The sequence below is a fragment of the Amblyraja radiata genome, unplaced genomic scaffold (genome assembly GCF_010909765.2).
Source record: "Amblyraja radiata isolate CabotCenter1 unplaced genomic scaffold, sAmbRad1.1.pri scaffold_884_ctg1, whole genome shotgun sequence".
Classification (NCBI taxonomy): Eukaryota; Metazoa; Chordata; class Chondrichthyes; order Rajiformes; family Rajidae; genus Amblyraja; species Amblyraja radiata.
Genome location: NW_022630884.1, coordinates 1 through 22,607, shown reverse-complemented (window position 1 = coordinate 22,607; position 22,607 = coordinate 1). Strand labels below are relative to the sequence as shown.

The following is a 22,607-nucleotide window of genomic DNA, read 5'->3' as shown; positions in this document are numbered from 1 at the left end:
TCAGTATCCTGTACCTGCCTTCTCTCCATACCCCCTGATCCCTTTAGCCACGAGGGCCACATCTAACTCCCTCTTAAATATAGCCAATGTACTGTGGCCTCAACTACCTTCTTTGGCAGAGAATTCCAGAGATTCACCACTCTCTGTGTGAAAAATGTTTTCCTCATCTCAACCCCTTAAGAATTTTGTGAGTTTCTATAAGACCCCCCCCTCAATCTTCTAAATTCTAGCGAGTACAAGCCGAGTCTATCCAGTCTTTCTTCATATGAAAGTCCTGACATCCCAGGAATCAGTCTGGTGAACCTTCTCTGTACTCCCTCTATGGCAAGAATGTCTTTCCTCAGATTAGGAGACCAAAACTGTACGCAATACTCCAGGTGTGGTCTCACCAAGACCCTGTACAACTGCAGTAGAACCTCCCTGCTCCTATACTCAAATCCTTTTGCTATGAAGCTAACACTTCCCTCCCCTCTCCCCCTTGCCCTCAACTCCCCACTCCCTCCCCAACCCCCCGTCCCTAACACTGCCCCGCCCCCCCCACACCCCCTGGCCCCCCCCCCCCCCTCGTTGTTTAACCAGTTCCACAGCTAACACAAGGTACCCCTCTTGAGATCACACCTTCCCCAGCCAACGGGGAACTTTGTTTAAAATTAAAATAAACTATACGATACGATAGGACTTTATTTATTCCAGGAAGGATATTGATCTGCCCACTGTCATAAAATACATGAAACATGAAGGCAACGATTATTCCGCGGGACCACAATCTTATTCAGAGTAAAACATATACACAAAACAGTTGCTGTGCAAGAATTCTTCCGACATTCTCGGAGGCTCTACATATGTGCACACAATTATATATCCCTTCCCTTATTCGAGGGGGGTCTCCACCATATCTCCCCCCAATGTCCAGCAGTGGAAGGACTCTCGACCAGGGGACTACTCTGCCTGAGGTCATCTGTTGCTGGCCCAGATTGTCCCGGTCTTATATTGCCTCCAGTTATTCCATCCACTCCCCCCACTTTTAGTTTGAAGAAGTGCCCCAAACCCAAACGTCACCTATCCATGTTCTCCAGAGATGCTGCCTGACCCGCTGAGTTACTCCAGCACTCTGTGTCTAACTTTGATTTAATCCCTGGTTTTGCTGGCTTTCGAATGTCATCGTTTGGATTAGATTATCATCTGTGGCTTGGTGGGTCACCCCTTTGCCTTTAAATCTTGACTAGTACAGGTGTCAGGGGTTACAGGGAGAAGGCAGGAGAATGGGGTTGAGAGGGAGAGATAGATCAGCCATGAATGGCGGAGTAGACTCGAGGGGCCGAATGGCCTGATTCTGCTCCTATAACTTACGAACTTGTGAATTCTGCCCCCTGCCCTCTGCCCCCTGCCCTCTGCCCCCTGCCCTCTGCCCCCTGCCCCCTGCCCTCTGCCCCCTGCCCCCTGCCCTCTGCCCTCTGCCCTCTGCCCTCTGCCCTCTGCCCCCTGCCCCCTTGTTTCTCTAATCCATTCTTCCTCTCTCCACAGTGATGTTAACTCCTTGTACCTGTCATCAACGGAGCCACCAGCTGCAGCAGAGTGGGCTTGTCTCCTGCGTCCTCTGCGTGGCCGAGAACCAGAGGGCATCTGGAACCTTCTGTCCATTGTCCGTGAGATGTTTAAACGGCGCGACAGTAATGCAGCGCCCCTCCTCGAGATCCTCACTGACCAGTGCTTGACCTACGAGCAGGTAATGGCCACCATGTTCTGCCCACTTAATCACCAAACGTCCCAGCTCCTCGCTGGCTCAGCGATCATCTCCAACGTGTGTTCATCGATCGACTGGCATGGAGGGCTGGATGTGCTCGGCAGGTCAGGCTGCACAAGTGGGGAGAGAAATAGAGTCGGGTGTTTCGGGTCAAGGAGCTTGTAACGGCGGTACTGAAAACAAGATTAAAATAAGCTGGAATATGTAAAGAAAGAGGAGGAACCAGTGATGAAAGAACGTGTAGAAACACAAACTGTTTTGTGGGAAGATGATTGATCTGCCACCAGTCCCAAAGTTTCCGTGTTTCCGCGTTCCCCGTGTGTACGTGTTCCACGTGTGTCCATGTCCCACGTGTGTCCATGTCCCAGTGTCCCCCGTGTTCCACGTGTGTCCATGTCCCAGTGTTCCCAGTGTTCCGGTTCCACGTGTCCCCGCGTTCCCCGTGTATGTTTAAGACCCCGTAACCACGTGACAGATGGATTAGTATCCACACTTGATCATTAAGTCAGTGCCGGACAAACTGGCCATTTGTGTCGGAGAGCCGGGAGATTGCAGACGCTGGAATCCTGAGCAAACGACCAGAAATGTCGTCTCTGACAAAAAAGAGCACACCATACGCAATAAAATGTAACACAAACATCCAACACAGCATTCTTCACTGTGGTGGAAGGCACAAAGTATAGTCAGTCCTCCCTTCTTCCCCCGTGGTCTGCGCATGTTTACAATCGAGCGGTCCACAGATACGGGATAATAATGGGAATACCGTGGGGTTTTCCTCCCCGCAGATCATCGGCTGGTGGTACAGTGTTCGGACATCAGCGTCGCACAGCAGTGCCAGCGGGCATACAGGCCGCAGTAACGGGCAGACAGAGGTGGCAGCGCACGCATGTGCCAGCATGTGTGACGAGATGGTCGTGTTGTGGAGGCTGGCCGTGCTGGATCCCACCATGAGCCCCCAAAGGTAAAACCCTTCACGTATCACAGTCAACGGCTGAGGCCCCGGGACTTGTGTTGTGCCTTCAGGGCCTGTCCCACTTGGCCATCATTGACAGGAATCAGGTCACCGAAAAATTCCCGGTGTGATGTCAAATGTCGCAACATTTTTTTGTTGCCGCTGGATTTTGAAATGATCAAAATCTTTTGGCGACACTGCTGGCAGTCGCCAAGTGGGACAGGCCCTTCAGGGTTCAGTGCTGTTTGTCATCCACGTCTCGTGACTAGGATGAGAACGCACAGGGCCAGGGTTAGCAAGTTTGCAGGTGAGACCAAAGTAGGTGGGGTTGTAGAGAGTGAAGATTGTTGTCAATAGTTGCAGCAGGATCACGGTCAGTTGGCCAGGGTGGGGCTGAGGAACGGTCGATGGAATTTTACACAGAGAAGTGTCAGGTGTAGCACAATGGAAGGCAGACCAGGCTGGGACCTTCACGGTGAACGGCTCTGGGGACTGTTGTAGAGCAGTGGGGCCTCCGAGCGCAGGTAGATGGTCCCATGCAAGTTTGGTCACAGGCAGATCGGGAGTTAGAGAATACTTTTTGCAGTATTTCTTGCAGCTTATAAGTGTGTAGGTGATTGGAGATCAGAGGGATCTGGGTGTTCTAGTGGTGCAGGAACCACAGATAGTTGTCAAGCATCTTCTCAGTAGTTAAGCAGGCAGGTTAGCCTTGATAGAAGAGGAGTCAGGGTTGCAGAATGCAGCAGATGTTGTCCCAGTTGTGCAGGGTGATGGAGAGGATATACATCGTGCACAGGTTTAGTCCCTGAGTACAATTGGATTTAGTTCATTCACCAGGCTAATTCCAGGGAGAGTTGTCCCATCCAATGAGGCTTGCTTTTGTGTGGGTGGCACAGTGGTAGAGTTGCTGCCTTACAGCGCCAGAGACCCGGGTTCCATCCTGACTACGGGTGCTGTCTGTGTGGAGTTTGCACGTTCTCCCCGTGACCGTGTGGGTTTTCTCCAGGAGCCCAGGTTTCATCCCACACGTGCAGGTTTGTAGGTTAGTTGGCATGGTATAATTGTCAATTGTTGCTAGTGGGTGTAGGATGGTGTTAGGGTGCGGGGATCGCTGGTCGGCACGGACTGAAGGGCCTGTTTCCGTGCTGTATCTCTGAACTAAGTGTCGCTGACTGGCTTCTGTCTTTACAGGAGGAAAGAGCTGTGTGCTCACCTGAGGCAGTGGCACCTGAAGGTGATAGAGATTGTGAAGAGGGGCCAGCATCGTAAGTCACTGGACAAGCTGTTCCAGGGCTTCAAGCCGGCGGTGGAGGCTTGCTACTTCAGCTGGGAGGATGCGTTTCCCATCCCGGGCATCACCTACAACGGCGCGGAGAAGAAGACCTCATTCTGCTGGACCAAGGCCATGCAGCACAAGGGCAGCAAGCGGGGCGGTGAGGCTCAGGAGGGGGGCGGTGAATCCCGGCTGCCCAAGGGTCAGGAGGTGGCGGGAGGCAAGGGGGGGCTGGGGGACAAGAACCGGAGCCCACACGAGATGGCCGTGAGGCCAAAGGACAGCGGGGCCAAGAGGAAGGGCGGCTCGGATCCCTCGCGTGGTGGCGGGGGCCCGGGCAGACCGGTGGCGGATGCCGACAAGCCCGTCTACAAGCTGAGCGCCAACAAGTGCAAACTGCCCCAGGCCAAGTTCACCACCGGCAAACACTCGGGCAAGAGGCGGACCAGCAGTGAGGACAGCTCGCTGGAGCCAGACCTGGCCGAGCTGGGCCTGGACGATGGCAATCTGGCCCTGGGCGCCGAGGCCTGCAACACCTTCGAGTTCGACGACCCGGCCAACAGCTACAAGGACCTGTACCCCGACGAGACCGAGGGCTTCTTCCCCGAGAGCTACGAGCAGGACACCAGCAGCGGGCCCTCCAACAGGCCAAGTAGCAAGCAGGCGGATGGAGCCAGCAATGGGGAGCAGGCGGCCCTCCCTCCGCCCGAACTCTTGTCCAAGCGGCTACACACAGAGTCTTCAGACGGGCCCGTCGCTGGGGACGATGACTACCAGGTCTATTACCTCAATCCCCAGGAAGTTGCCCAAGGGGATGAAAAACCAGAGGAGTGCAATGAAGAGGAACAAGACATCTTCGCTGGAATGAAGCCCCTCGATCAGGAGAATCGAATGGAGGTATTTCCCCTTTACTCGTCAATAAGTGTTGCTTGCGTCTGATGAATTGCTTGCACTAAACGTTATTCCCTTATGTATCTGTACATGGTAAATGGCTCGATTGTAATCATGTATTGTCTTTCTGCTGACTGGTTAGGGTTAGGGGTCCCCCATAATGTTGGGGGACCTGTTGTTGGGGGGGGGGGCGACTGTAGTTCCCATAGTGCGTTCGGCCGAAAGCTTTTCACTGTACCTCGGTACTCGTGACAATAAACTCAACTGTGACTGACCGTGTTTAAGAAGGAACTGCAGATGCTGGTTTAAATCGAAGATAGACATAAAGTGCTGGAGTAACTCAGCGGGACAGGCAGCATCTCTGGAGAGAAAGAATGGGATTAAGAACATAGACATTGCAAGTTCAAATTCTAACGCAGCAACAATAAAAATGTCTAAAGTGTTAAATTAAACAATTCAACAGATGACATAAAAGATTGAACATTTTGCGTAGAATTTACAGCACAGGATGAGGCCCTTCGGCCCACAATATCTGTGCTGCACATGATGCCCAGGGCAAGTGATCCATACCCCTCCATTCCCTGCATCTCCATGTGCCTATCCACAAATCCCTTAAACATTCTTACAAATGTTCCCGATGTTGGGGGAGTCCAGAACCAGGGGTCACAGTTTAAGAATAAGGGGTAGATCATTTAGGACTGAGATGAGGAGAAACGTTTTCACCCAGAGAGTTGTGAATCTGTGGAATTTTCTGCCACAGAAAACAGTGGAGGCCAATTCACTGGATGTTTTCAAGAGAGAGTTAGATTTAGCTCTTAAGGCTAAAGGATTCAAGGGATATGGGGAGAAAGCAGGAACGGGGTACTGATTTTGGATGATCAATCATGATCACATTGAATGACGGTGCTGGCTCGAAGGGCTGAATGGCCTACTCCTGCACCTATTTTCTATGTTTCTTGTCAACGACAGATGGCACAATGGGCTAAGTGTTCGGCTGGCGACCGGAAGGTAGCCGGTTCGAATCCCGCTTGGAGTGCATACTGTCGTTGTGTCCTTGGGCAAGACACTTCACCCACCTTTGCCTGTGTGTGAATGTGTGTGAGTGATTGGTGGTGGTCGGAGGGGCCGTAGGCGCAGATTGGCAGCCACGCTTCCGTCAGTCTACCCCAGGGCAGCTGTGGCTACAGAAGTAGCTTACCACCACCGAGTGTGACTGAGGAGTGAATGAATAATGGGATGTAAAGCGCCTTGAGTATTAGAAAGGCGCTATATAAATCCCATCCATTATTATTATTATTTGTATGTGCCTTATGAAACACCCCCAACACAGTGTTTCAGGAACTCGCCACCCTCTGTGTGGGGAAAAAAAACTTCTTTGCATATCTGCTGGTCGGCATGGACTAGGTGGGCCGAAGGGCCTGATTCCACGCTGTATCTCCCAAACTCTGGTGGAGGATAGGAGGGAGAAGGTCTTTGCTTGTGGTGCCATGATGTCAACCTGCGTTGTGTAAATTCCAGACCAGTTGCCGGTGTAACGTGACCCTTTCTACCTCAGGTCCTGTTTGCCTGTGCAGAGGCTCTATACGCCCACGGCTACAACAATGAGGCTTGCCGACTGGCCATCGACCTGGCCAGGGATCTCTTGGCCAATCCTCCCGACCTGAAGGTGGAGCAGCCACAAACTAAGGTGAGAAAATACCGCAACGGTCAAATGATTCTCTTGGATAGATAGATAGATGGATAGATAGATGGAGAGGGGGAGAGATGGAGTTTGTACGTTCTCCCCATGAACTGTGTGGGTTTTCTCCGAGATCTTCAGTTTTTCTCCCCACACACCTAAGACGTACAGGTTTGTAGGTTAATTGGCTTGGTGTAATTGTAAATTATCCCTAGTGTGTGTAGGGTAGTGCCAGTGTGCGGGGATCGCTGGTCGGCGCGGACTCGGTGGGCCGATGGGCCTGTTTCCGCGCTGTATCTCTAAACTAAACTAAAAATGATGTGTTTTTCTATTATTCTGTTTCATCACCAACTTACAGAATATTTTACGTGCATTATGAGTTTTGAACAACAACGCATAGCTAGAATGCATTGGATCTGCATTGAGGGAGTGGCTTATTGAGTTTTTTTGAAGGTGTAATGAGAAGGGGTGTGGGCAGATCTGTAGATGTTGTCTATATGGATCTCAGCAAGACATTTGACATTGTACTCTCCAATAATCTCCAATCCTGACGTCATACAGATGAATCTCTTCAGCACCCTCTCCAATACATGGGACATGTTGGTCTGCGTAGGCCATGGGGCCTGTTTCCACGCTATATGGCTCAATATGTCTCCAGCCGGCTGTATGTCAAAGGGCTTTATCTGTAGCAAAGGTAGACACAAAGTGCAGAAGTAAAGGGCCGGTCCCACGAGCTTGTGACTCCATGCGGCAAGCGCGTGGTGGCTTGAGCCGTACGGCCTCGCGGGGCCGGTCCCACTTCGATCGCCGGAGCCGTATGGAGTTGTGCGGAGCTGGTCCCGACATCGCACGGGGCTCCGAAAAACTGACCGTGTTTAAAAATTCCACGCGGCAACGGCCTGCCGGCCCGCAGCCGCCTCGACGCCGTACGCACCGCCTCAACGGGCGTGCGCAGCGTCTCGACACCATACGCACGTCTTGACGCCGTACGTCATGCGCGAACTTCCCGTGGACTTCGCTCGAACTTCACATCACTCACTCTACCTCCGCGCGGCCCCCGTTTCCAGTTTGGTCGCGCTTGTCGCATGCAGGTCGCATGTTCGTGGGACAGGCCCTTTACTCAGCAGGTCAGGCAGCACCTCTAGTGAAAAATGTATGGTGGATGGAAGGTGCGAAAAGCCAGGCTTTATCTACACCAGGGGTGTCAAACTCATTTTGGGTCTCGGGCAAAATGGGACCTCATGCGCTGCGCACGCAGCCTGCTCTGGCATCGGGGAAATCATTCCCGCGGGCTGGATCAGACCCCTTTGTGGGCCACATCCGGCCCGCGGGCCGCGAGTTTGACATCCCTGATCTAGACTAGGCGTGGTGTAGAATTTGATTGAAAAATGCTGAATTGGAACCAATGTTGTGTTTCTCTTCCAGGGCAAGAAGAACAAAGTTTCGACTCACAAACAGACTCTGATTGCAACCAATACCCTGGCCAAAGCAGCCTTCCTGTTGGTGGTCCTGAGTGAGAGACTGGAGCTACATAACCTGGCCTACTGCATTGGCATGTTCTCCCTGGAGCTGCAGAGACCACCAGCATCAACAAAAGCCCTGGAGGTAAGCAAGGCTCAGACATCTAGCACCGTCATGGACCTTTGCTCAGCCTATATCCACCCATTAGCTGCCAGGGATTGGCCAGTCCCGTCCTCTCTTCCAGCTTTCTCTCCCCTCCCGCCCCCCGACATCAGTCTGAAGAAGGGTCCCGACCCGAAATGTCGCCCATTCCATCGCTTCATAGATGCTGCCTCATCCGCTGAGTTACTCCAGCATTTTGTCTACCTAAGAATCCCCACCTTAAAAATATCCACGGACTTGTCCTCCACAGCCGCCTGTGGCAGAAGAGGAGAAAGCCACGGTGTGATCTGATCGTAAATGTCCTCATTACATTGTCCCCCCGGCATCCAGGTTAAACTTGCGTACCAGGAATCGGAAATCGTGGCGTTGTTGAAGAAGATTCCTCTGGGGATCATTGAGATGAACACCATCCGTGAAAGGGCGGAGCAGCTGCGAGAGGGGAACTTGTGCGACTACAGGCCGGTGCTGCCCCTCATGCTGGCCAGCTTCATCTTTGATGTCCTGTGTACGCCAGGTAATCGGTCCCACCTCGTCAGTATATTGGCCAGAGTACGCAGGTGCCTGTGTGGGTGACCTCTAGTGGGTGACCTCTAGTGGGTGACCCCGTGCGTGTGGGGGTGACCCCGTGCGTGTGGGGGTGACCCAGTGCGTGTGGGGGTGACCCCGTGCGTGTGGGGGTGACCCCGTGCGTGTGGGTGGGTGACCCCGTGCGTGTGGGTGGGTGACCCCGTGCGTGTGGGTGGGTGACCCCGTGCGTGTGGGAGGGTGACCCCGTGCGTGTGGGTGGGTGACCCCGTGCGTGTGGGTGGGTGACCCCGTGAGTGTGGGTGGGTGACCCCGTGCGTGTGGGGGGGAGACCTCGTGCATGTGTGTGGGTGACCCTATGTGTGTGATTGACCTCGTGCCTGATTGACCTCTGCTCCTTTCATAGTGGTCTCGCCGACGGGGTCGAGACCCCCGAGCCGGAATCGTAACAACGAGATGCCTGGCGATGAGGAGCTTGGCTTCGAGGCGGCTGTGGCAGCTCTGGGTGAGTGGAACTCCATCCCCAGTAAACGTTGGCGATCAACTTTGTGGAGTCACAGACACGTACAGCACAGAAACAGGCCCTTCAGCCCAACTTGCCCACACCGACCAACATGCCCCCATCTACACTAGTCCCACCTGCCTGTCTTTGGCCCATATCCCCCTACACCTGTCCTATCCATGTACCTGTCTAAATGAATCTTCTAACATTATGATAGATAGTGCCTCTAAATGTAAACGCACACCTCTAGATTCAGGGATAGGTTCTTCCCAGCTGTTGTCGGGCAACGGAATCATCCTCTCACCAACTAGAAAGTTGTCCTCGCCTCCCAACTACCAAATTATGATACTTGTCTAAATGTTTGGTAAATATTGTGACAGTCCCATCCTCAACTACCTCCTCCGGCAGCTCGTTCCATACACCCACCGCCCTTTGTGTAAGGTTGCCATTACACTTTACCCATATCCTGTGGTTCGATCCCGACTACGGGTGCTGTCTGTACGGAGTTTGGAAGTTCTGCCCATGACCTGCGTAGGTTTACTCCGAGATCTTCGGTTTCCTCCCACACTCTAAAGACGTACAGGTTTGTAGATTAATTGGCTTGGTATAAGTGTTAATTGTCCCTAGTATGTGTAGGATAGTGTTAATGTGCGGGGATCGCTGGTCGGCGCGGACTCGGTGGGCCGATGTGCGTGTTTCCGCGCTGTATCTCTAAACTAAACTCTTGACTCCCCTTGCATCCTAAAGACGTGCGGGTTTGTGGGTTAATTGGCTTCTGTAGATTGTCCCTACTGTGTTGGGAGTGGATGAGAATGTGGGATACCATAGAACTAGTGTGAACCAGAGCAGAGCAAGATGCGCCACTCTGCGAAAAAAGCGTAGTATGACATGACGCCATTTTATTGAGCTGCAATTTACAATAAAATTATTAAAATGTACAATAATATTAACTAGATATGTGAAGTGATCGATGCTATATAAAACACTGTTCCCTACAACACTGATGACACCAAAGATACAAAGAGGAGCATTGCCCGCTGCCTCGGGAGAGCCGACCGCGGGAAGACGCCTTCATCTGGCATCGGGGGGGACCGACAGAGAATCAGTCCTGGATCAACTCAGGAGTGGAGGAAACGTCCTCTTTCCCCAAAGATATTAGAGGAGCCTCTAGTATCTTTGCTTTCCCTGCGACCTGATGTAAGAGCAGATTGTATAACTGTGGAGGCCTTCCCCGCTACCAAAGCTTTGGCATAAACAAATGGCGGCCCTGACGTTCCGTTACGTACTACAGGTCAGTCCATTGGATTTTGGAGGAGTGGTCTATCTTGCTCTGATCTATAATCTTTGGTGTGAACAGGCGATGGATGGATGGATGGACTCAAGTGGGCCAATGTGCGGGCATCCATGCTGTATCTCTACATTAAATCCCCAGCACGCTGCTTGTGGTAGCTCTGTAAAGCAAAGTTTGTTTGTAATGAGACTTGCTCCATTTCCATTGGTGTACCTCAGGCATGAAGACCACAGTGAGTGAGGCAGAGCACCCCTTGTTATGTGAAGGGACCCGGAGAGAGAAAGGAGACCTGGCTCTTGCCCTCATGATCACCTACAAAGATGACCAAGCCAAGCTCAAAAAAGTAAGTACTCGTGGTCCTATCATCACGTGATAGGAGCAGAATTAGGCCATTCGGCCCATCAGGTCTACTCCGCCATTCAATCACGGCTGACCTATCCCTCCCTCCTAACCCCATTCTCCTGCCTTCTCCCCATAACCCCTGACACCCGCACTAATCAGGAATCTATCTATCTCTGCCTTAAATATATCCACTGACGTAGCCTCCACAGCCGTCTGTGGCAAAGACTCCCACAGATTCACCACCCTTTGGCCACCAGTTCATGTGTTGAATGCTATGCTGTAACAACATTTAAAAGACATTTATACATGTACTTTCATTTTATAGTTTTGTTTATTATTGTCACGTGTACCGAGGTACAGTGAAAAGCTTTTGTGTTGCGTGCTAACCAGTCAGTGGAAAGACTATACATGATTACAGTCGAGACATTTACAGTGTACAGATACAGGATGAAGGAAAGAACATATAGTGCAAGACAAAGTCTGGTTAAAGATAGTCCGAGGGTCTCCAATGAGGTAGATGGGAGGTCAGGACCACTCTTAGTTGTTGATAGGATGGTTCAGTTGCCTGATAACAGCCGGGAAGATAGTCTCTGCTTGCATCATAGAAGGTACAGTTAAAGTCCAAACAAGGCTTTCTTGGGTGATCTGGAAGCATTGACCCTTTCCTCAGATCACCTGGAAACTTGCAAGCTCTTGTGCGGTGTTTCGCTAAAGACCACGCCATCCACCTGCACGAAACCATGCGCGCAAAAACTCTCTCTTCATGTGTTGGTGAATTCACATCAGTAATTGCAGCCGCTTTGGCAAGCTCTCTGAACCACTTTACCGAACCCTATCTGTGGAATTCCCTGCCTCAGAGGGCGGTGGAGGCTGGTTCTCTGGATGCTTTCAAGAGAGAGCTTGATAAGGCTGTTAAAAATAGCGGAGTCAGGGGATATGGGGAGAAGGCAGGAACGGGGTACTGATTGGGGATGATCAGCCATGATCACATTGAATGGCGGTGCTGGCTCGAAGGGCCGAATGGCCTACTCCTGCACCTATTGTCTATTGTCTATCAAAAAACATTTGGACAGGTGGATGGATAGGGATGGTTGGGAGGGAAGTGAGGTAAATGCAGGCAGGTGGGACCTAGTGTAGATGGGACATGTTGGTCAGCGTGGACATGGGGCCTGTTCCCATGCTGTATGGTTCTATAGGACCATAATACTCTCTATTGGACAATATGACTTGACTGGCTCTATGTGGCTCTATATGGCTGGTTAGCCACCTTATGGCTGTGCGGCCCTATACGACTATGCGCATCTACACGCCCGTATACGGTGCTAAGCGATGCTATATGACGCTATACCACTCTATGCGCATCCACACAGCTCCACATACCACTATGCGACTCTATATGGCCCTATATGACTCTCACTCCCTCCCGCAGCCCAGTGAAGCCTTGTGGCAGTGCCGGCTGTTCACCAGTGAGTACATTTTCTCTGCCTGTAGATCCTGGACAAGCTGTTGGACCGGGAGAGCCAGACCCACAAACCACAGACCCTCAGCTCCTTCTACTCGTCCAGCAAGCCCCTGCCCGCCAGCCAGAAGTCCCCGTCCAAGCACGGCTCCCAGACCGCGGCCAACGTCCAGCAGGTGACCAGCGCCGCATCCACCGCACAGACGGCCGGTGTGGCCACCCCGGCTCACAACACCACCGCCTCTGAGAACTTTCCAGAAGGTTCTGCTCAAGGTATGTACTCCAACCCTTCCATTCATTACTCCACGAACATTCATTCAGTTGTGTATTATTGACCCGTGTACCGAGACACAGTAAAAAATCATTTTTATTAAGAAATTCATGTTTGCATTTATGTTTTATTTATTTTTTTGCGTCATTTGATTTTGTTTCTAAGATTTACCGCAAAAAATAATTGAAATATTATCAATTTGGACAAGTGTTTCATATTGATTTGGTTCAGATTCTCAGTGGCTCTTTGACTGTTGTTACTATATGGTGCATGTCCCTTCTAGGTTAGTTTATTGTCACCTGTACTGAGGTACAGTGAAAAGCTTATTGCTGCGTGCATCTACACGGTTTTTTTCTGGGTTTTTTCTCCCTGCTTTGTCCTAGTTGTTTAACTAGTTCTCCTCCGCTCCGCGTAATGTTCCTCCCTGAGTGTCATTTGCTCATTCATGCCCTGGTGACTTCGCCTGCAGAGAATGCTCAGCGGGCCCCCAGCGAGCCCCCGAGCGAGTCCGGAACCTTCCGGCAGGAGGGCAAGATCCCGAGCCGACTGACGCTCGGCAGCAGAGGTGGCTACAATGGCCGGTGTTGGGGATCACCTGTCAGGCAGAAGAAGAAACACACAGGTACGTGCGAGAGGTGTGATCTTGTCCTCTCTCGCCCTCTCCCCCTCTCCCCCTCTCGCCCTCTCCCCCTCTCCCCCTCTCGCCCTCTCGCCCTCTCCCCACCTCGCCCTCTCCCCCTCTGTGTGGTCAGAGGGGGTCTGTGGGTTCTAGGGCAGGTGCGACAATCTCTCCTCGTAGAGTCACAGCGTGAAACAGAGTGGAAACCCGCCCACACCGGCCAACAATGTCCCATCTACACTAGTCCCACCTGCCTGCGCTTGGTCCATATCCCTCCAAACCTGTCCTATCCATGTACTGTCCAACTGTTTCTTAAACGTTGGGATAGTCCCTCAACTACCTCCTCCAGCAGCTCGTTCCATACACCCACCGCCCTTTGTGTGAAAAAGTTACCCCTCGGATTCCTATTAAATCTTTCCCCTTCACCTTGAACCTAAGTCCTCTGGTCCTCGATTCCCCTACTCTGGGTAAAAGACTCTGTGCATCTACCCGTTCTATTCCTCTCATGATTTTATACACCTCTATAAGATCACCCCTCATCCTCCTGCGCTCCAATGAATAGAGACCCAGCCTACTCAACCTCTCCCTATAGCTCACACCCTCTAGTCCTGGCAACATCCACGTAAATCTTCTCTGAACCCTTTCAACCTTGGCAACATATTTCCTATAACATGGTGCCCAGAACTGTACACTGTGTGTGTGACAATAGACAATAGGTGCAGGAGCAGGCCATCCGGCCCTTCGAGCCAGCATCGCCATTCAATGTGATTATGGCTGATCATCCACAATCAGTACCCCGTGATTTCCTGACTCGGTTTGTACTCGCTAGAATTTAGAAGATTGAGGGGGGATCTTATAGAAACTTACAAAATTCTTAAGGGGTTGGACAGGCTAGATGCAGGAAGATTGTTCCCGATGTTGGGGAAGTCCAGGACAAGGGGCCACAGTTTAAGGATAAGGGGGGAAGTCTTTTAGGACCGAGATGAGGAAAAACATTTTCACACAGAGAGTGGTGAATCTGTGGAATTCTCTGCCACAGAAGGTAGTTGAGGCCAGTTCATTGGCTATATTTAAGAGGGTGTTAGATGTGGCCCTTGTGGCTAAAGGGATCAGGGGGTGTGGAGAGAAGGCAGGTACAGGATACTGAGTTGGATGATCAGCCATGATCATATTGAATGGCGGTGCAGGCTCGAAGGGCCGAATGGCCTACTCCTGCACCTATTGTCTATGTTTCTCCCCATATCCCCAGAGGGTTTGCCGTTACTGGGGCAGACGTGACGGTCTCTCTCTCTCTCTCTCTCTCTCTCTCTCTCCACTGTGTGTGTGTGTGTGTGTGTGTGTACAGGGATGGCCAGCATTGACAGCAGTGCCCCAGAGACCACGTCGGACAGTTCCCCCACCCTCAGCCGCCGGCCCATGCGCGGAGGATGGACGGCTGCCTCGTGGGGCCGCGGCCAGGACAGCGACAGCATCAGCAGCTCCTCCAGCGACTCCCTGGGCTCCTCCTCATCCAGCGGCAGCCGTCGGGCCAGCGGTGGTGCCCGCACCAAGAGCACAGACGTTGGCAGGTAGCGGTAACCTCGCGGCACACATCCACGCCATTCCCCACCGCAGACGCACCGCGCCGGGTCAGGTTCAGTGTCGTTCATTTGTTTCTGATGCAGGCTAACCAGTCAGCGGAAAGACAATACATGATCACAATCGAGCTGTTCACAGACACATGATAAGGGAATAAAGTTAGAAATATTGCTCTGTGAATAGAGATTATATATATATACACACAGATATATATGTGTACACACACGCGTATACACGCACACACACGTACACACACACACGCGCACACACACACGTACACACACACGCGCACACACACACGTACACACATGTACGCACAAACACACACACACACGTACACACAAGTACACACACATGTGCACCCACATGTGCACACACACACACACATGTACACCCACATGTGCACACACACACACACACATGTACACACACACACAGACACACGTGTACGCACATGCACACACGTACACTTGGAATAGAAACAATAATAATGCAATAATAATAATAGTCTATGTGGTTCAGAGCTTATTTGAGGTGTTCGTGTTTAATAGCCTGATAACAGAGGGGAAGCGGCCGTTCCTCAACCTGGTGGTGCGGGCATTCAAGCTTATGTACTTTGTGTGGGTGGGAGCGGGGTGATTGGGGTGAGACAGGGGTGTGTGTGCGTGTGTGTGTGGTGTGTGTGTGTGTGTACACTACCACTGTGTGTGTGTGTGTGTGGTGTACACTACCACTGTGTGTGTGTGTGTGTGGTGTATACTACCACTGTATGTGTGTGTGTGTGTGTGTGTGTGGTCTACACTACCACTGTGTGTGTGTGTGTGGTGTACACTACCACTGTGTGTGTGTGTGTGTGGTGTACACTACCACTGTATGTGTGTGTGTGTGTGTGTACACTACCACTGTGTGTGTGTGTGTGTGTGTGTGGTGTACACTACCACTGTGTGTGTGTGTGTGGTGTACACTACCACTGTGTGTGTGTGTGTGGTGTACACTACCACTGTGTGTGTGTGTGTGGTGTACACTACCACTGTGTGTGTGTGTGGTCTACACTACCACTGTGTGTGTGTGTGTGTGTGTGGTGTACACTACCACTGTGTGTGTGTGTGGTGTACACTACCACTGTGTGTGTGTGTGTGTGTGTGGTCTACACTACCACTGTGTGTGTGTGTGGTCTACACTACCACTGTGTGTGTGTGTGTGTGTGTGTGGTCTACACTACCACTGTGTGTGTGTGTGGTGTACACTACCACTGTGTGTGTGTGTGTGTGTGTGTGTGTGGTGTACACTACCACTGTGTGTGTGTGTGGTGTACACTACCACTGTGTGTGTGTGGTGTGCGCTACCACTGTATGTGTGTGTGTGTGTGTGGTGTACACTACCACTGTGTGTGTGTGTGTGTGGTCTACACTACCACTGTGTGTGTGTGTGTGTGTGTGTGTGTGGTCTACACTACCACTGTGTGTGTGTGTGTGTGTGTGTGTGTGAGGTGTACACTACCACTGTATGTGTGTGTGTGTGGTCTACACTACCACTGTGTGTGTGTGTGTGTGTGGTCTACACTACCACTGTGTGTGTGTGTGTGTGTGTGTGTGGTGTGCGCTACCACTGTATGTGTGTGTGTGTGTGTGGTGTACACTACCACTGTGTGTGTGTGGTCTACACTACCACTGTGTGTGTGTGTGTGTGTGTGTGTGTGTGTGGTCTACACTACCACTGTGTGTGTGTGTGTGTGGTCTACACTACCACTGTGTGTGTGTGTGTGTGTGTGTGTGTGTGTGTGAGGTGTACACTACCACTGTATGTGTGCTTGTATCCCAGGTACAAGGGCAGGCGACCAGAATGCCACGCTCCACACGTGCCCAACCAGCCCTCGGAGGCAGCAGCCCACTTCTACTTTGAGTTGGCCAAGACAGTGCTGATCAAAGCGGGCGGCAACAGCAGCACCTCCATCTTCACCCACCCATCTGCCAGCGGTGGGCACCAGGGTCCTCACCGTAACCTCCACCTCTGTGCGTTTGAGATCGGACTCTACGCCCTGGGCCTTCACAACTTTGTCTCTCCCAACTGGCTGTCCAGAACGTATTCTTCCCACGTCTCCTGGATAACAGGTTTGACTCGAGCTGCCGTACCGACGTCCGTCTGTCTCTGCATTGGTTTAGTTTAGTTTAGTTTAGAGATACAGCGCGCAAACAGGCCCTTCGGCCCACCGAGTCCGTGCCGACCAGCGATCACCGCACACTAACACTATCCTACACACACTAGGGATAATTTGACAATTACACCAAACCAATTAACCTACAAACCTGCACGTCTTTGGAGTGTGGGAGGAAACCGGAGATCTCAGGGTCATGGGGAGAACGTACAAACTCCGTAAAGACAGCACCCGTAGTTGGGATGGAACCCGGGTCTCTGGCGCTGTGAAGCAGCAGCTCTACCCGCTGCACCACCGTGCCACCCAGGTTGCGGGGTGACCTGATCAAGGTACATGAGATTGTGAAAGCTGACATATGTTAGAACATCAGAACAATAGATAATAGGTGCAACAGTAGGCCATTCGGCCCTTCGAGCCAGCACCGCCATTCGGCCCTGTGGGCAGCAACTCTACCACTAGATGCTGACCTCATCTATCACAAGGTTTAAGAAACATTGAGACAGGAAGATGGGGGTTAGGACTATGTTGTAGGATTGGGCGTGTGGGCGACCTGCGGTCAGATCCAGTCTCTCTGTTTGTGGACTCGGTGTACTTGTCCCGGCTGCCAATCCTCCCCCTGTTGATCCCACAGGACAAGCCATGGAGATCGGGAGTGCGGCGTTGAACATCTTGGTGGAGTGTTGGGACGGTCACCTGACTCCCCCTGAGGTGGCCTCGCTCGCAGATCGTGCATCTCGTGCCCGAGACCCCAACATGGTGCGGGCAGCGGCAGAGCTGGCCCTGAGCTGTCTACCGCACGCACACGCACTCAACCCCAACGAAATCCAGAGGGCACTGGTCCAGTGCAAGGAGCAGGTGGGTGTGGGTGTTCACTGCTATCCGATGTACGTGTGTGTGTACGTCTATCTGTGTGTGCGTGCGTGTGTGTATATATCTGTGTGCGTATGTCTGTGTGTGTGTATATATCTGTGTGTGTATATCTGTGTGTGTATATATCTGTGTGTGTGTGTGTATATATCTGTGTGTGTATATATCTGTGTGTGTATGTATATCTGTGTGTGTATATATATGTGTGTGTGTGTATATATCTGTGTGTATCTGCGTGTGTGTGTGTATATATCTGTATGTGTGTGTGTATATATCTGTGTGTGTGTGTTTGTGTATGTGTGTGTGTATATATATCTGTGTGTGTGTGTATATAGCTGTGTGTGTGTGTGTGTATATATCTGTGTGTATCTGCGTGTGTGTGTATATATCTGTATGTGTGTGTGTATATATATATCTGTGTGTGTGTATCTGTGTGTATATATATCTCTGTGTGTGTGTATATATCTGTGTGTATATCTGCATGTGTGTATATATCTGTATGTGTGTGTGTATATAGATAGATAGATAGATAGATAGATAGATAGATAGATAGATAGATAGATATAATTTAATTGCCACACAACCCAGGTCGGTGGTATTTGGGTTGCCAGCAGCGGTACAATAATAAAGAACACAACCACAATAAAAATTTTACACAAACATCCACCACAGCATTCATCACTGTGGTGGAAGGCACAGAGCTTGGCCAGTCCTCCTCCATTTTCCCCCGTGGTCGGGACCTCCACCCTCCACAGCCGTTGCTGCGGGCGTCCAGATGGTAAGGGACAAAGTCAAAGTCAAGGTGAGTCCAGGATCGGCTCTTCCCAACCAGAGACCGCGGCTTCAGGCTGGTGAAGGCCGCAGGCCGGCGGTCAAAGTTTTAAAGTACCTGCCGTGCCGCAGCCGGAAGCACCGCAGTCTGCAGGGCCGGCGGTCGAAGCTCCCCTCCTGGGGTGATGTTAAGTCCATGCCGCACCCGCGGTAGAAGACGGCCGCGGGCCGGCGGTGGAAGCTTCTTCTTCCCCCCGGGTCCTCCACGAGGGATCCCGGGCTGTAGACGCCGCACCAGCTGGAGTTCTGCAGACCGCTGCTTCAGGCTGCCGGCTGCCGCGGGCCAGCGTAACGGAGCGCTCCCCTCCAGCGAGGTCTCACCCGCTCCGCGCCGAGAGTCCACGCTGCGCCCGCCGCTGAAGCTCCGGGCGCGTCTCCGGGAAAGTCGGCGCCGATCCATGCTGTTAGGCCATGGGGGAGGCGACCTGAAAAAGTCGCCTCTCCATGGAAGAGGCGGCCGAAACGGTTTCCCCCTTACCCCACCACACCACCCCCCACACATAACACACAAAGAAACATTAAAAACAGACTTTTAAACATACTAAAAAATTAAAAAAGTTGGGGAAAAAACGGACACGCTGCCGACAGGCTGCTGCCAGTGCAGCGCCCCCTAGATCTGTGTGTGTGTGTGTTTGTGTATCTGTGTGTGTATATATCTGTGTGTGTGTATATATGTGTGTGTATATCTGTGTGTGTGTATCTGTGTGTGTGTGTGTGTGTGTGTACCTGTGTGTGTGTATATATCTGTATGTGTGTGTGTGTGTGTGTGTGTATAGATCTGTGTATGTATCTGTGTGTGTGGCGTGCTTCTGACGTGTCTTGTTGCTGCTCTAGGACACCAGCATGCTGGAGAAGGCGTGCGTGGCTGTGGAGGAAGCTGCCAAGGGCGGTGGCGTGTACCCAGAGGTGCTGTTTGAGGTGGCCCACCAGTGGTACTGGCTGTACGAGCAGACGGCGGGCGTTTCTCAGCAGCGGGAGCTGTCGGCCATGGTGGGCCGCGGGCACCACGAGGGGGTCCGGGGGTCCGTTGACCACGGAGCGCTGGCAGACGGTCCCTCCACCGTCACCGTGGCAGCCACCGTGACTGCTACAGCCGTGGTGCCGGTCATCACCGTGGGCTCCACCATGTACCAGCAGCACACCATCGCGGGGACGGCCATCACTCACCCCCACGCGCAGGTGTTCCCTTCCAGCGCCGCCATGACACACCCCTACACCACCATCCAGACTCACATCCCATCTGTCTGCAACACCGCCTACCTCGGCCACCCCATCCAGCATGTCCCACGGCCCGCCATCTTCCCCGTCGCTGGAGCCGCATACCCACAGGTACGTGTCACGCAGGTACGCCCCACACAGGTACGTCCCACGCAGGTACGTCCCACGCAGGTACGCCCCACACAGGTAAGCCCCACACAGGTACGCCCCACACAGGTACGCCCCACACAGGTACGCCCCACGCTGGTACGCCCCACACAGGTACGCCCCACGCAGGTACGCCCCACGCAGGTACGCCCCACGCAGGTACGCCCCACGCAGGTACGCCCCACACAGGTACGCCCCACGCAGGTACGCCCCACACAGGTACGCCCCACACAGGTACGCCCCACGCAGGTACACCCTACGCAGGTACGCCCCACGCAGGTACGCCCCACGCAGGTACGCCCCACGCAGGTACACCCCACGCAGGTACGCCCCACACAGGTACGCCTCGCACAGGTACGCACCACACACACACAGGTACGTCCCACACGTAAGCCCCGCTCGCCGGGGGAGGCTTGTCTAAATGCAATGGTGACACCCCACGCAGGTACGCCCCACGCAGGTACGCCCCACGCTGGTACACCCCACGCAGGTACGCCCCACACAGGTACGCCCCACGCTGGTACGCCCCACACAGGTACGCCCCACACAGGTACGCCCCACGCTGGTACGCCCCACACAGGTACGCCCCACACAGGTACGCCCCACGCTGGTACGCCCCACACAGGTACGCCCCACTCAGGTACGCCCCACGCAGGTACGCCCCACGCTGGTACACCCCACGCAGGTACGCCTCGCACAGTAACGCACCACACACACACAGGTACGTCCCACACGTAAGCCCCGCTCGCCGGGGGAGGCTTGTCTAAATGCAATGGTGCAACGTTCCATCAAAGAGGAGTTTGACTCCGAGACCAGGTCGCATGGTGAATGAATGCGCGTGGAAATGCACCAGTCTAAATGTTTTGCGCCCTTTGCGGAAGCTGAGATGGGAACGGTGCATTCTGCAGATGGCCAGCAAGTGGCAGCATCTGTGGAGAGGGAAGTGGACACAAAGAACTGCAGATGCTGGCATACAGAAAAAGACACAGAGTGCTGGAGTAACTCAATGGGTCAGTCAGCATCTCTGGAGAACATGCACAGCTGATGTTTTGTGTTGGGACCCTTCTATAGACGGGAGGGGGGGATACACGGGTGGGTGTAGATGGGCATCATTGGTGGACCAGAGATGTTAACGCTTGGTCAGGGTTGGGCCAAGTGGAGATCACTGATTCTCAGCCAACTCCTACTCACGGCGGCAAATCCTAGTGATCAATCCCTTGGGATTAACAGCGGGTCAGGCAGTATCTCTTGAGGTCGTCGATCGATGACATTTAGGGTCAGGACCTTCAGGCTGACTACAGTAGGGTCTCGACCTGAAACATCACCTTTCCAGATCCTTCAGACCCGCTGAGTTCCTCCAGCACTCTGTCCTTTTATTTGTAAGTCGGCACCTGCAGTTCCTTGTGTCTCATCACCGCGTCAAAGTTTAGGGTTGACCCTCCGATAACTCTGGCCAGCAATGGGAGGATCCCAGAGATAGCCGCCCCTGGGGTTTGGGTCAACGTTTGATCGCAGTTTCAGAATTAAAGATGTTTTGAGGAGACATATAAGATTATTAAGGGCTTGGACACACTAGAGGCAGGAAACATGTTCCCAGCGTTGGGGGAGTCCAGAACCAGGGGCCACAGTTTAAGAATAAGGAGTAAGCCATTTGGAACGGAGACGAGGAAATTTTTTTTTCACAGAGAGTGGTGAGTGTGTGGAATTCACAGGGTGGTGAAGGCAGGTTCTCTGGATACTTTCAAGAGAGAGCTAGATAGGGCTCTTAAATATAGCGGAGTTAGGGGATATGGGGAGAAGGCAGGAACGAGGTACTGATTGTGGGTGATCAGCCATGATCACATCGAATGGCGGTGCTGGCTCGAAGGGCCGAATGGCCTACTCCTGCACCTATTATCTATTGTCTATTGAGAGAGTTGGATTTAGCTCCTGGGGCTAATGGAATCAAGGGATATGGGGAGAAAGCAGGAACGGGGTACTGGTTATAGATGATCATATTGAATGGTGGTGCTTGCTCGAAGGGCCGAATGGCCTACTCCTGCTTCAGGAGTAGGCCATTCGGCCCTTCGAGCCAGCAATGGTGTTTGAGCTGGGTGTGGACACTTGTTGACTGTGTGTTCTGTCTTTAGGGGATACATCCAGCATTCATTGGAGCCCAGTACCCCTACACTGTGGCGACCACAACACACCCGGCCATGTCGGCCCCACCTGTCACCTTCGCTGGTGTTCCTGTACCCCCAATGGCCCCCATGGCCATGCACCCCTACCAGGCCGACCCCAACCTGCCCCTGACGTCAACCGTAGCAGGTATGGACCACAACAAACGCTTAGTTTACCGTGAGTTTGGTTTACGATACAATACAATACAACTTTAGTTATCCCAGGAACTAAATTGTTCTGCTAACTGTCATAAAAATAAAATACTCTCTGTCTCTCTGTCTGTCTCTCTGTCTCTCTCTCTCTCTCTCTCTGTCTGTCTCTGTCTCTCTGTCTCTCTCTGTCTGTCTCTCTGTCTCTCTGTCTCTCTGTCTCTCTGTCTCTCTGTCTCTCTGTCTCTCTGTCTCTCTGTCTCTCTGTCTCTCTGTCTCTCTGTCTCTCTGTCTCTCTGTCTCTCTGTCTCTCTGTCTCTCTCTCTCTGTCT

General features: G+C 52.5%; 1 protein-coding gene across 1 annotated transcript in view; it reads left to right on the top strand.

Moving 5' to 3' along the window:
• The window catches only part of LOC116970441 (zinc finger SWIM domain-containing protein 8-like), a gene marked incomplete at its 5' end in the record, with an annotated part of 38,388 nt that extends 15,978 nt beyond the window's left edge, over window positions 1–22,410 (top strand). The window contains 15 exons of the mRNA XM_033017085.1: window positions 1,525–1,726; window positions 2,530–2,705; window positions 3,888–4,866; window positions 6,416–6,547; window positions 7,964–8,143; window positions 8,492–8,675; window positions 9,093–9,191; window positions 10,698–10,822; window positions 12,313–12,553; window positions 13,021–13,173; window positions 14,516–14,738; window positions 16,570–16,859; window positions 17,535–17,758; window positions 19,436–19,930; window positions 22,096–22,410. Coding sequence (XP_032872976.1) covers window positions 1,525–1,726; window positions 2,530–2,705; window positions 3,888–4,866; window positions 6,416–6,547; window positions 7,964–8,143; window positions 8,492–8,675; window positions 9,093–9,191; window positions 10,698–10,822; window positions 12,313–12,553; window positions 13,021–13,173; window positions 14,516–14,738; window positions 16,570–16,859; window positions 17,535–17,758; window positions 19,436–19,930; window positions 22,096–22,341 — 3,949 coding nt within the window. The remainder of the gene's footprint in view (window positions 1–1,524; window positions 1,727–2,529; window positions 2,706–3,887; window positions 4,867–6,415; window positions 6,548–7,963; window positions 8,144–8,491; window positions 8,676–9,092; window positions 9,192–10,697; window positions 10,823–12,312; window positions 12,554–13,020; window positions 13,174–14,515; window positions 14,739–16,569; window positions 16,860–17,534; window positions 17,759–19,435; window positions 19,931–22,095) is intronic.
• Between the last annotated feature and the right edge of the window lie 197 nt (window positions 22,411–22,607).